Source organism: Corvus moneduloides, chromosome 11 (genome assembly GCF_009650955.1).
Source record: "Corvus moneduloides isolate bCorMon1 chromosome 11, bCorMon1.pri, whole genome shotgun sequence".
Taxonomy (NCBI): domain Eukaryota; kingdom Metazoa; phylum Chordata; class Aves; order Passeriformes; family Corvidae; genus Corvus; species Corvus moneduloides.
In genome coordinates, this window is record NC_045486.1 from 9,599,227 (window position 1) to 9,611,394 (window position 12,168).

General features: G+C 35.7%; 1 protein-coding gene across 5 annotated transcripts in view; it reads left to right on the forward strand.

Moving 5' to 3' along the window:
- The window catches only part of C11H3orf67 (chromosome 11 C3orf67 homolog), a 75,211-nt gene that overhangs the window by 35,566 nt on the left and 27,477 nt on the right, over positions 1-12,168 (forward strand). For all 5 annotated transcript variants that reach the window (XM_032120448.1, XM_032120450.1, XM_032120451.1 and 2 more), the window contains 4 exons: positions 137-311; positions 843-989; positions 6,109-6,440; positions 8,191-8,604. In XM_032120448.1, the coding sequence (XP_031976339.1) occupies positions 137-311; positions 843-989; positions 6,109-6,440; positions 8,191-8,604 (1,068 nt within the window). The remainder of the gene's footprint in view (positions 1-136; positions 312-842; positions 990-6,108; positions 6,441-8,190; positions 8,605-12,168) is intronic.

Sequence of the window (12,168 nt, forward strand, 5' to 3'; positions counted from 1 at the left end):
TCCTGAAAAAATGTTTAAAAAAAGATTTGGAAATATGTATTTGAAAAAGACGTGTAATTCAAAATGTGTGTTTATCTTTGAGTATTTTGAAAGCTGTTATATTTTTATCTTTCATCAAGAAATAATGTCTTTCAAGGTAAAAAAGACCTTTGGTAACAAAACATCATGCCAACTTCAAAATTCAGGAATGCCAGCTGAATCCATACTAGATACTGAGAGATTGGAGCTATCATTCAGGCCATCCAATGATACTTTAGATCAAGGAGACGAAAGAAATACTCTCCGAACAACTGCAAATGTATATCAAAATGGTAAGAGCATAAAGCAAAGAATATGTAGAGTTCTCAGACTGCCAAAATTTTTGCATGATTGTGCCTTTGAACCTAAGACTTCATTCTTGTTTTTCTAATCCCTTATCTACCTAATTAATTACTGAAGACATATTCATTAAATAATGACTTACTCTCCTGTATGAGGGTGAATAAATGCTCATTCTCTCTGCAGCTATTTGTATTGTGAGTGATTGAGCCAGGGATCAGCACCTGCTGGCAGTAGCCACAATTTATACACATGCTCCTGCTTCCTCATGCTGCGAAAATAACTGAACTGCTGCAGTGGTTCTTGATTGTTTTGCAGACTTTTGCAAGCCTGTTTTTTATAATTACTATGGTTTGCCCTTCTTCCATGCCTAGTGTTAAATTTTTACTTCCTTTTGGCTGACATGCTCCTGCTGCCCTGCAAGATTCCCACACTGTTTGGAAGATGTTTGCATCCCAGTACAATGCCCCACATGCGCTCAATATGAGTCTTCACAGGCATTTCATTTCTGCATTGCATTTCAGACCCTGAAATTCAGACTCAGAAAACATCTGTGAGTGGAGAAGCAGATTTTCAGCTCACCTCACCACAAGTACCATCACCAGACAAGAGCAGTGATAGAAGATTATCTTTAAAAAATGCAGCCAAACCCGCATGGGAGATAACCAGTGGTATGGTACTCATTTCATGTTATTTTACATTTCAGTTCTATGTGGTGTGAGGGACTATCTGCTGTAAATTTCAAAGGACCCAAAAGCAGTTCACATAAAAAAAAAATGTCTGTGTTGTGGGGGATTATGGAAATCAAGCACCCTGCAACAGAATTGCTTTTGAGCACTGATAAAGATTTGCAGGATTAAGCAGAGTACCAGAGCAGCGAATGAATATAAAAAGAAAAACTCCATGCTCTCATGATTAAAGGAAAAGAACTAAAAATAATTTATTCTTTAAATCCCTAATAAATTTAACACTGAAGACTCCAAATATGAAATGCACAAGAAATTTTACTTTTCCCAGATAAGAGTTTAGAATGTTAACTACAGTACCTATGTAATATCGGGGGGGGGGAGAGGGTTATTTTGTTTATTAAGTTCAGTGGTGATTTATTTCTTTTCTTATTCACAGAAAGACACCTCAGCTTATGTTTTGGGTTTTTTCCCTTTCACACCTGTCTACCAAAAAGTGTGGATTTTTTTTTTGTCATACAGTGTCAATCAACTTCCTTTTCATGTGTCTGGGAAGGGCATTATTGTGGCCAAAGTATCCTTTGTCTCTATGAAAAAGTAGTGCTACATTTTATTAGAAGGCATAGCCAGCAATTTGAAAAGTAGTTGGACTACTCAAATGTGCTCAAAATTGACCAATGAGGTTTTCCTTCATATTGTGAATGATTTCCATTGTGTGTATTCTTTGGGGATATTTAGAAGTGGTTATATAGTATGGCAGCTTCAGTAATCCATAATTGCTATTATGGGTTCTATAATTTGACTGAAAGAGATGCAAGATATTCAGGCAAATAGAGAATTCTTCTGGAGAATATTTTAATTCCTTCCTATTTACCTGAATTTTGAGAACTCTGGGGCAGGAATCACTGTCTTAACTTGTTTTTCATCTAGAACACCAGGACCTCTATTCAATGCCAGAATTTTAAAAAAATTAATCAACACGTTATTTTATGTAATTTTAAGTGATATGAAAAGACAGCCTTAGGGCAGTAGACTGGCCTGTCTAAATGCCCTCTCATAAATTCAGAGGCAGAGAACTGAGGAAGAAAGCTATGTGTAAACTCTGCTCTTTTGCTGTTTGTGTTTGCAGGAATGAAAACTGTTTCCTGATAATCTTAATTGTGTGTACAGGCAGATAAATGCATTATGTGAGTTTGTATGGTACAATTCTACAAACTGTTCCCTGTATTTTCACTGTTTGTCACTGTTAGCTCAGTCTGCAGATTTCAGTTTCTTTTCAATACATGAAGTTATCTAATTGTATGTAGATGACTTAATGATTTCTTTTTCCATTAATACTGGATTTATTTTTTCTGAGGAACTTCCTATGAGCAACTTCTTTATCAAGGAAAGTCCTCTTCTAGGCTTTGTTCTGGACTTCTTCCAAAGTGGGATATACTTGACCTGAGAGAAGAAATAAAATGAGTTAACATTGTTTGCGCCAATCTTATTTATTCAATGCTGAAACCTTCATTAAAATGTTAGGCTGTGATTAGAAGCTTTAGCGTAAGTCTGACTGTGTAGAAGAGCTAATTAGATGGTAAGGTGATCATTCTTACATTTATGTTGTTTGCTGCAATGTTGCGATTACGTAGTAGTTTGCATATTTTGCTAAGAATGTATTCCAAATTATTCATTACAATTGACATGGAAATTATGAGTTAAAAAGAAATTCTAGTATAGTTTCTGTTGGAGAGATAATGGGATTTTGTTTGGTCCAAAACTCCCTGCATCTTTCACTTTTGGACTATTTAAAAAGTGCTACACTGACTACAGGTTACAGAAGTTGCTGAACTCTGTAACCAGCATAAAATGTCATCTTCAAATCATACAGACTTTTCTGTCTTCCCCATGCGTATTTCATTAAGAATAAATACTGTGCTATGCAAATAAGTGTTTGGGTTTGACTTATTCCTAACTCAAGTATATTTCTTCAACAACTCTGGAAATGAATGTAGCTCTTACAGGGAGGCTTAGGCTAAAAAGGCAGGATATTCAGGCTAATGTTATATAGATTATATAATTATTTTAAAGTGCTTATTTTTATTTCTGAACTCCTTTTGGTCTGGGCAAGACATTACAATGGTGACTAAAATGTAAGAAAATTTTGGATGTCTGAGGCAGAGCCAGGAGTAGAAGTCAGGAGTTCAAGGCTCTAACTGCCTCATGTTCTCTAAACACTTGACAAAAACTGTTACTCTAGGACTTCTTTTATAAGTTTTGATACTTCTATCAAAATTGACTTAAAATCTTAAAAAAAGCAAGTGATTCATCATGTTGTTTCCTTCAGAATTCATTACAAAATTTTATCTGTAATGCCCTCTATGAATTAAACAGCAACAACTGCATTGGACATTATTCTAGAATGAGAATAGAACAGGTGAGACTGCAATGTGGGAAGTGGGTTGTTGCTAAGTCAGGAGACAAAAAGGTTAAGCCACTCCCCTCTACTCCTTCCCAGTCCTTTGTGCATAAGAATTCCTGAATTCTCTTGAAGTGAGTTGTGCACTAAGTGCATAACCATACCCTAGAGGGCTCTTTACAGTGGTCTGAGCTATTAGTGCATATTGGTAAACCATGAAGGCAGCATGAAACGTGTCAAATCTAATTTTATGATGAGGAAAAGATCTTCTGAATATTGAGGAGTGTATGTTATGTATTTTGGTGTTAGTCAAGACACTGCCAGGGAAACCTAATAAAATGTGTCTAGATTAAACTGGAAGGGTGGGTGCCAGACTGGTCAGAAGACTGCAAAGCGCTGAGATAAGAAAAAATACAGGAAATTCCTTAGCTAGCTAACTTTTGAAGATTTGTTTGTTTGTTTTGGAAAATGCAGCAATTTAAAAATTTTAATATCATTGCCTTAGGAAAAAGGGTAAACAGTCTTTTAGACTTAGCAACCGGAATAGCTGGGAAAAAGATTCTTTACATCTAGAAGACTTTTCCAGTTGAAGTTTGGGGATAAGTAATATTTTTGTGGCATTTCTGCATAGTGCTTTCTGGAGTTGTGAACAAGGCAGCATCTTCAGGGCCAAAGACTTTCAAAACAATCTCAGCCATGGTGGGCGAGATTCCTACTGGATAAATAACAGAGTAATTGAAAATACTGATTTAGTGTGACAGAGTTTTTAAATCATGTTAGGTCACAGGATCAGTTGGGGAAAAAACATTTCCTGAGTCTTTGTTCTTGAACATCCAAATACTGTGTTCAGCTTCACTTAAAAAGTTCATGAGAAAATCCCTCTTCTCATTTCATTTTTATAGGAGAAATGATTGCTTAATAAAGGCAGCTTTTATAGATAGCAAAATATAGAGAAGGTATAAAATCTGTGAAATGTTCATGACTGTGTTTTCTCTTATGATTTTGTTTTATTTGTGTACCACCCTTCACATGTAATTCCATTGCCTATGAAAAATATGTTATCAGAGGAGTGTGACACAATCTTGAATGATAGTAGATAGGAGAATTCTGCTCTAATATCCTCCTTGAAGAACCTGTAATTATAGATCAGAGCTAAAAGTCATTTGGTTTACTCAATGAAGGCTGTTTCCTAGAAGTTTTGAAGTCTCACTCATTTCTTGATGCTCTTGGAAAAACTAGTCCAAAATATTTATGAAATAAATAGAATCACTTGCATGTTCAGCTTTCAAGGCTTATAATAATTAAAAGAACAATCTACTAGATTGTTTTAAACCAGAATGACTTTCTAATATAACAAGAGTTTACCTGAAAGCCCTGGGGGTTCTTTTTAAGATGGTCTTCATGTAGAGATTGAAAAATGGTCTTCTCTGGAACAAGAAGATGCAAGCCACGATCATACAAGTCAAGTCCCTACTTTTCACTGTTTCCTGGATATTAACTGGAGTTTGGTAGCTTTACTAGCTGTCTTCAATAAACTGGAAAAATCACAGCAACCCAATAAGAAGACAGCTGTTTCTCCTGGCATCTCATTTTTCTTTCTTTTGTCTTCATTTATGGTGATTCAGACTTCCTCCCACCCACCCAAGCTGCTGAATGTGCCTGAAGTGGTAATTCTAACAAAACTAAAACTAAAATATCACAGTAAAGCACAAAATATCACACTGAACTTACTGTCTTCTGTGATGGCAAGCATTTTATTATTGCAATGCAACTTCATTATTGCATTTTTAGTATTTTTTTATTGAATTTTTTTAGTATGGTTGATGGTAACTTTGTTTTATGGAGCTGGAAAGTTTCAATATCTAGTGAATAATCCACACCACACTACCTTTAATGAAGATAAGGGAGTATTGCATACTTGAGCAATTCTCCTTTCCTTAGATGCTATTTGAGATTGGTTGCAATCAATCAAATTGCCTTTTTTTTCTATACCAACATTCCAAACAATAAAATATAAGTTAACAATAAGAATATAAAAATGGTCTTTTCGTTTGTATCTGGTGCACTCCATCTTTAAATCCATTTCTGTAGTTTATTGTTTGTTTTTAAATTGTCAGATTAGTTGTGGCTATATTCAGGGAAACTCGCTGAATCTTTATACATCTTTATACATTTTTCATGTCGCACTTTTTTATCAGAACAGTAGTTTTAAATTGAGATTTAAACCATAAGTTCTCAATGTAAAAGTGTGGAATTCCAGCAATAAAGAAGGAGCAGATTGTAATATTATGAACTTTCCACCAATGTGTGATTATTTTTTAAATGTCAGACACAAAAAATGCCTATAGCAAAATATCAATGGCCATATTTAATAAAATTATGTTTTCCAAGAATAAAATTCAGTTGCAGGTTTCAAATCTTGACGGCTAAATAGTTTCAGGTTTGCAAATTGCAGGCTTGCATGTCATGTACCAAAGCCTGTGTGCTTTTTGAGCTCTGATTAGAAATGTTTTGATTAACCTTGCTGCACTTTGAAAGCAACCTGATCTTTTTCACTGCATCCTCATCACTCTTACTCTTCTTTGATAGGCAAAATATTTCTGTATTAGAAAAATTTACTTTGCTCTACAACTTTCTGAGAAAATGAGAATGATCAGAGTAGCTCACAATTTACATATTTGCCATTAAAATTGTATGTTTCAGATAAATGGGTGTTTCCAGAGAGCTTCACTGAGAGTATTCAGTTGGATGGGAAGGAGCACTTCGGAGCTACTGGAAGTTCAGCTTGCTGTAATTTACCCTCAGCCCAGAATGCCTCTGTTGAACATCACAACAGGGAAACAGCTGATCATCACAGGAATAATAAAGAGGTTTTCACATTTTCATCAAAACCTCGATCACCTCCTCACGGAAAGTCTCCAAATATGTCACCAGAAAGTTGTGTTTTCCCTTTGGATTTGGAGCCAGACAGTAACGGAGAAGATGAGAAAACCGAAACTGAAGATAGCTTTGAAGGAACTGACAGCAGTGAGGAGGTAGGCCACTTTGTAGATGTAACTCTTGATAAAGCAGTCTTCATCCTAAAATTCCTCGGATGAGATTCTGTCTTCAAGCCAGACAGAGAGGATAAATCATCTTTTCCCCATATACCAACAGGTATATCTGTCTTTGTCGGGTTGTTGTGTCTAACTGGATACAGGACTCAATGCAGGTGTCTTTTGCAACAAGTTGATGAAAGAAACCTAACTTTGTCAGGCCCTATGCTAACAGAGAGATGCCAGATCTGTGCATCATCGCTACAAAAAAATATTGTAGGAAAGCCTGCATCACAGATTTGAGTGAGATCCAAGTCCTTTGTGGTTGCTCAAGAATTCAGTAAATAAGACTTCATTGTACCTTTTAAAACTGTAAATGGAGACTGGTTTTGCTCATTGCCATTGTTGAAAGTGGGTTATAAAATTCCAGCTTTTGAATGTCACTTGATTATTGGTGTTTCTGCTGTATATCCTGTCTGAGCATCACCAACTTTAATTCTTTAGCGATGTGGAAATCTTCCAGCAATGAAATTAATGAAAGAAAAATTTTTAGTTTATACTAAACATTTTTTAGTATCTCTATCTAGTATCATGTGATACTGTATAGAAATTTGCTGGATTGTCAATGCATGCAATAATTTCATTATGTCATTACAGTAACTGCTAAAGTTCCTACCTTTATGAACATTCAAGTATATTTCACTTTTAACTGTAAAATTTGTTTCTTAGCATTCAAATCTGTGGCTCACAGCAGAGAAATAAAATGTAACTGAGTTGCATAATAGCAGGAAGGACTGAATTTAACTGTTCTACAAAATAACTGAGGGAATGAAACTATAAATTTCCAAAATGTGTACCATTAATAAAACTGAGGGATTATCTTTTTGAATGCGCACTTCATGCTGTGTAATCTTGGACTCACTGAAGTCAGTAACAGTCTTGGTTCACTTTCATGTGCAGCAGGATTGCACCTCAGCTGTGAGAGGCACACTGCAGGTGATACTGCCTTACATCCTGTGTGGGAGCATACGGCAGAGGAGCAGCATCACCAGATGAAGATGAGGCCTCTCTCATCCTTTCTTTTTTGAGAATAAGAACGTTGAGGCAAACACTTCCATTATTTCTCTTTCCCTCTGTTCAGTCCTGCTGATTGCTGTTGAGATGGGGTATGAGTGAACATCATACACTTGATTCGTGGGATATTTTGCAGAGACATTGTTAGAAGCATGCATTTAAGGTTAATAAACTAACCTCTAAAATTCTTAAATTGCATTCAAATGGTAATGAATATGATACCCAGTACCATATGATTACCAGGGCAGAGCAAAATTATCTCAGCAGGAGTTATTTCTTCTACATTTAAGTTGAAGATGCAATGTGAAAATATGGAATATTAATAATTCAATGGAAAGACATCATTGTCATGGACTCTTTGCTTAGTTTTGGTTTTCAGTTGTAGTAAATTCTCTTGAAATCATGACTGTCATGTAAGACACAGGTTTGGGAGGTTACCAGCATTCAAAATTTGGCCTGACATTTTGAAAAGAGTAATCAGCTTCAGATGTAAGAATATGTTTATGGTATAGTCAGTGTATTTGCCAGGAGAAGCAGCTGTTTTTCAGAATCCTTGTAAATTTGGAAACAGGAAGCAGAGATTAAAGAGAGATTTTGAAGTGTTACAGTTATGTAAAACTGAATTGTGTGATGATGAGAAGGAACCAACCACTCTTGCTTTGTTTCCTAAATTTAGGATGACAACAGTGAACTCATCCAGGCTACTGAGGACATTGAGGACAGCCACAGTAGAAAAGGAACATCTGATTCAGCAATTTTTAAACAGATCCCATTAAATAAGATGTCACAGAGAAATGAATACTCGAAGAATAAGGAACACAGCAAATATAACTTCGAAGAGACCATCTTATCAAAACCACAGAGTTCCACCGTGAGAAAAACAGAATCTATTAGCTTTCAGAGAAGTTTAAAGCCTATCCTCTCTCTTTCTCCAATTCAAAGTAAATCTAAATCCTTTAGAGTAATTAGAAATGTATCTGAAGAAACTGAAAGATATGAAGGAGTTTCAGATCAATTAGAAAGATCTGTCAGTAAAACATCTCTCAAGAAAGTCTCAAAAGAAAATTCATGTCTGACAGGGCAGACTTGTGTAAGTGATTTTTTCTTTGAAATTAAATTGTTAGATTGTATAGAGAAGCTGTATTAGATATACCCATTTGCATGAAGTGATTAATGTACCTCTTTCATTCAGATATATTCTGGCTTCATCATAACAGCATTTACTGTGCTAAGTCTGTTGAAAGTTGATTTTTTAGGGGTTTGTGGCACACAAAATAATACTCCAGATATAAGAGAAATCACAAAGGTTTGTAGATAAAAAGATGTGTCATTGAGCTACTCACATTTTGGAAATATGTGAGTTAGAAAATAGTTTGGGGCTGAAAGGTTACAGAGGAAAATTGGCAGATTTTAAATTGCTGTATTAACAAATGACCACAGAAGGAGTGTTAATTTGGGTATTTCATGGTCTCTCTGTGTGAGCCCTGAGCAATAATAAATTGTGTGATTGAGAGCCAGCAATGAGGCAGCTTCTGTCCAGCAGTCAGCCATAGATGGCTGCAGAGAATAACCGGGCAAGGACAAGGAAGGCACCTGGGGGTACCTCAGCAGCATGGCCCTGCAGGCTTCCTTCCAGCGGTCCTTAGTTTAGCCATTTCTTCAGGAAAGGTGGTGTCTATGGTAAATAACTGGTGGTGGAATTTTTTTCCACAGATTTGTGTTTGCTTTTTGCACTTATATGGCCTTTGCCTAGTGAATTTCAAACATTAACTGCTATTTGTGGGAAAAAAATATGTATCTTCATTTTTCTTGTTTTGAATGCTTTGTCTCCTTCCTGGTGCTTTCTTATTCTTTTGTTTGTTATAAAAAACAATGAGTAATCTTTTTTTTTTCAATTCATATTCTTACCTGTGCCACTTCCTACTTCATGGCTGTGTATCATATTCCCTTGCAGGTGTCTCTTTTCCAGGTCAAAGAGTTTTATAGTATTTAGTCCCAGGATTGCTGTTTTGTGAATTTTTTTGTGTAATTTTACCCAGGGATGTTGAGTTGAGCTACTGCATGATCATTATTGTAAGCATGGAGTTTGTTTTCTAATATCTTGAATATATCTTGAATTTCTTGTAATATCTTTTGTCCCCAGGTATTGCACACCTCTGGGGACCAAAAGAATAGACACTTCTCTTTTTGGGGGGCTCTATGAAGTAGTTATGCATTGTTCGAAAAAAAATTCTATTTAATGTCTTGGAATATGATCTGTACCTCATTTACATGAAGGAAATGGACATGTATAATTTTGAGTCCTTATAGTTTGTCTCATCTGCTGTAGGAAAGGGAGTGTGCTGTCATTCTGCTGTAGGAATCTTGGTCTGTAGCATTTCTGTGAGCTGTTGATACAGTTAATTTTAGTTACCTGATTTGACAGCCTCTGTAAAAGGGAAAGCAGGAGCCATGACTTCCATGGGACATGGCTGCTGCTGTTGGGGCAGGGCCATCCCACTGAAAGGTTCTACCTGCCTACCTGGAGCTGCTGTGGCTGCTGATGGACAGCCCTGCAGTTAACTGTGGGTATGGAAATCCAGGCATGGAGCTAGGAGGAGCAATCCAAACTGGGCAGCAGATTAAAGAATAGTCTAGGAAAGCACATATTCAGCTTTTCTGTGTCCTTGATGGGGAAATGCTCTGCCATGCCACTGATGCTTCAGTGCTTTTTTGTGAAATGAGTCTCTTTTTGTCCTGGTGCAGGGGCTGGGGTTTATGTGTCTCACAATGCTGTGAGGTTGTCTCTCAGAGGGATTCTGGAAATCTCTTCCTGTATTCTGCAAGTAGATTATTGGATTGGTGGAGGCCCTGTGCTTTTCCTGATAAAAACAGAACATCCTTTTCCATGAAGGTTGTGGAGACTGGTTTCCTTTGGGAAGGAAGTAGATTAGGGGGAAGCAAGGGGAATGAAACACAATAGCGCAAGTGAAAATCAGAAACAGTGCTGAGACTCCATGATAATGAGAACTATCAGTGGCTGGTAATTTTAAAGACTATGAAAAGCAAAAAAAATAAAAAAGCAGAGAAAATCCTACAAATAGCAGCATATGTTCTATGTATTTATGATCTGGAAAGGACATTAGAACTGCCACTAGTGGTGTAGAAAATGTGGAAGAAAGCCATGCATGGGTTCATTTCTGTTGAGAAAGAAGATAATGTTTCTGTAATTTTCAGTTTTAGGAAAAGCCCCAGTTGATACTGATAATCTGATTCTCTTTGAGATGGTAATATGCAGTGAGTGTGTATGGTAAAATTTGTTTGTATTTTGAATTCCCTTTCCCTCCTAGTATAGTTTTTAGGAATTTAATTTTTCTGTTTTCCAGTAACTACTTACATCTTTGCAATTAAATGTATTCCTTGTTTCCTGATCTTTTCAAGTGTTAGAAAATTTTTCCACTTAAAATTCAAGTATGTTTATTACTTATCATAACTGTAATCTATTTGTCCATAATAAATGAAATTATACATTTATTACTTTCCTAAAAGATATTATCAGTGTTTAATGCAGTCATCAACTTTGTCCTGTAGAACACAGCTAAATGTAGACTCTCTAGGTGAATTGCAATAGTTGATTACTAATTTAGACAATAAGGTTATTACCATACTGCACTTGTAGCTGTAAATGTATTGCACATGTGACTTGTTACCTGTAATTATTTTTGTTCAAGAAAAAATCCTATTATTAATGTATAGGAACTCATTAGCTACAGAATTTGTTTTACTGCTACAAAACATAAGATTAAAGTATCTGGCAGATCTAGGTCCTATACTTGATTTAATCAAGTCTTAAAATTTTACAGAAGCCCTTCCTTGGAGTTCTTTGACACTTCTTTTTATGCTCATACAGAGGACTAGTGAAGAAGGAAAAATGCTTAACCAAGTCTTCCTGCAACTGATTTGCCAGCTGCTTAATATGCTTTAAAGACCTGGTTTCTTGCAATGTTTTATTCATGTTTTAATAGAGTTCTCTATTATTAAGTTCAAATATTTTTAATTAAGGAAGAAGTATAGCCCTCTGGGTAATATTGCAGGCATGTAGATAGCTGGTAATTAAAGTTTTCCACACGTATAACTACTTTCAAACAATTCTGAATAAATCATTTGAACCTAGAAGAATGCAAATGTCATTATATATGAAAAAAATCCTTTAAACAACAGGTTTTGTCAATCTAGCAAAAGTTTTAAGTGCTTAATAAAAATGCCTTGTTGTAAGGGAAGGATATGCAAATAGACAAGATAAGCTTTTAATTACTAAATGAAATATTAATTTTAGACAAATTTACGAGTATTGCAAAAGTACTTCTTACATCAAAAGATTCTCCTAAATTACAAAGTTAACTTAATTTCAGATTCAGTTTTCAAATTCTCTGTTTGAAAACCAACAAAGACAATATGAAATTTGTGAAGAGGCTTTTTGGTAGTAGTCATCTGAAGTTGAAGAATAAATAGTCCAAACTATTTCTCCTTCATTAGTTTATTGTAGGGGATGTTTAACACAGAAAATGGTCATAGCATCTCTTCTCCTTCCTGAGTATGGTATTTTCAGAGGGAGACCATTACAGGAAAAGAAAACAGAATGACAATTTGAAATAAGCTGGGGAGGGGGTGGGGG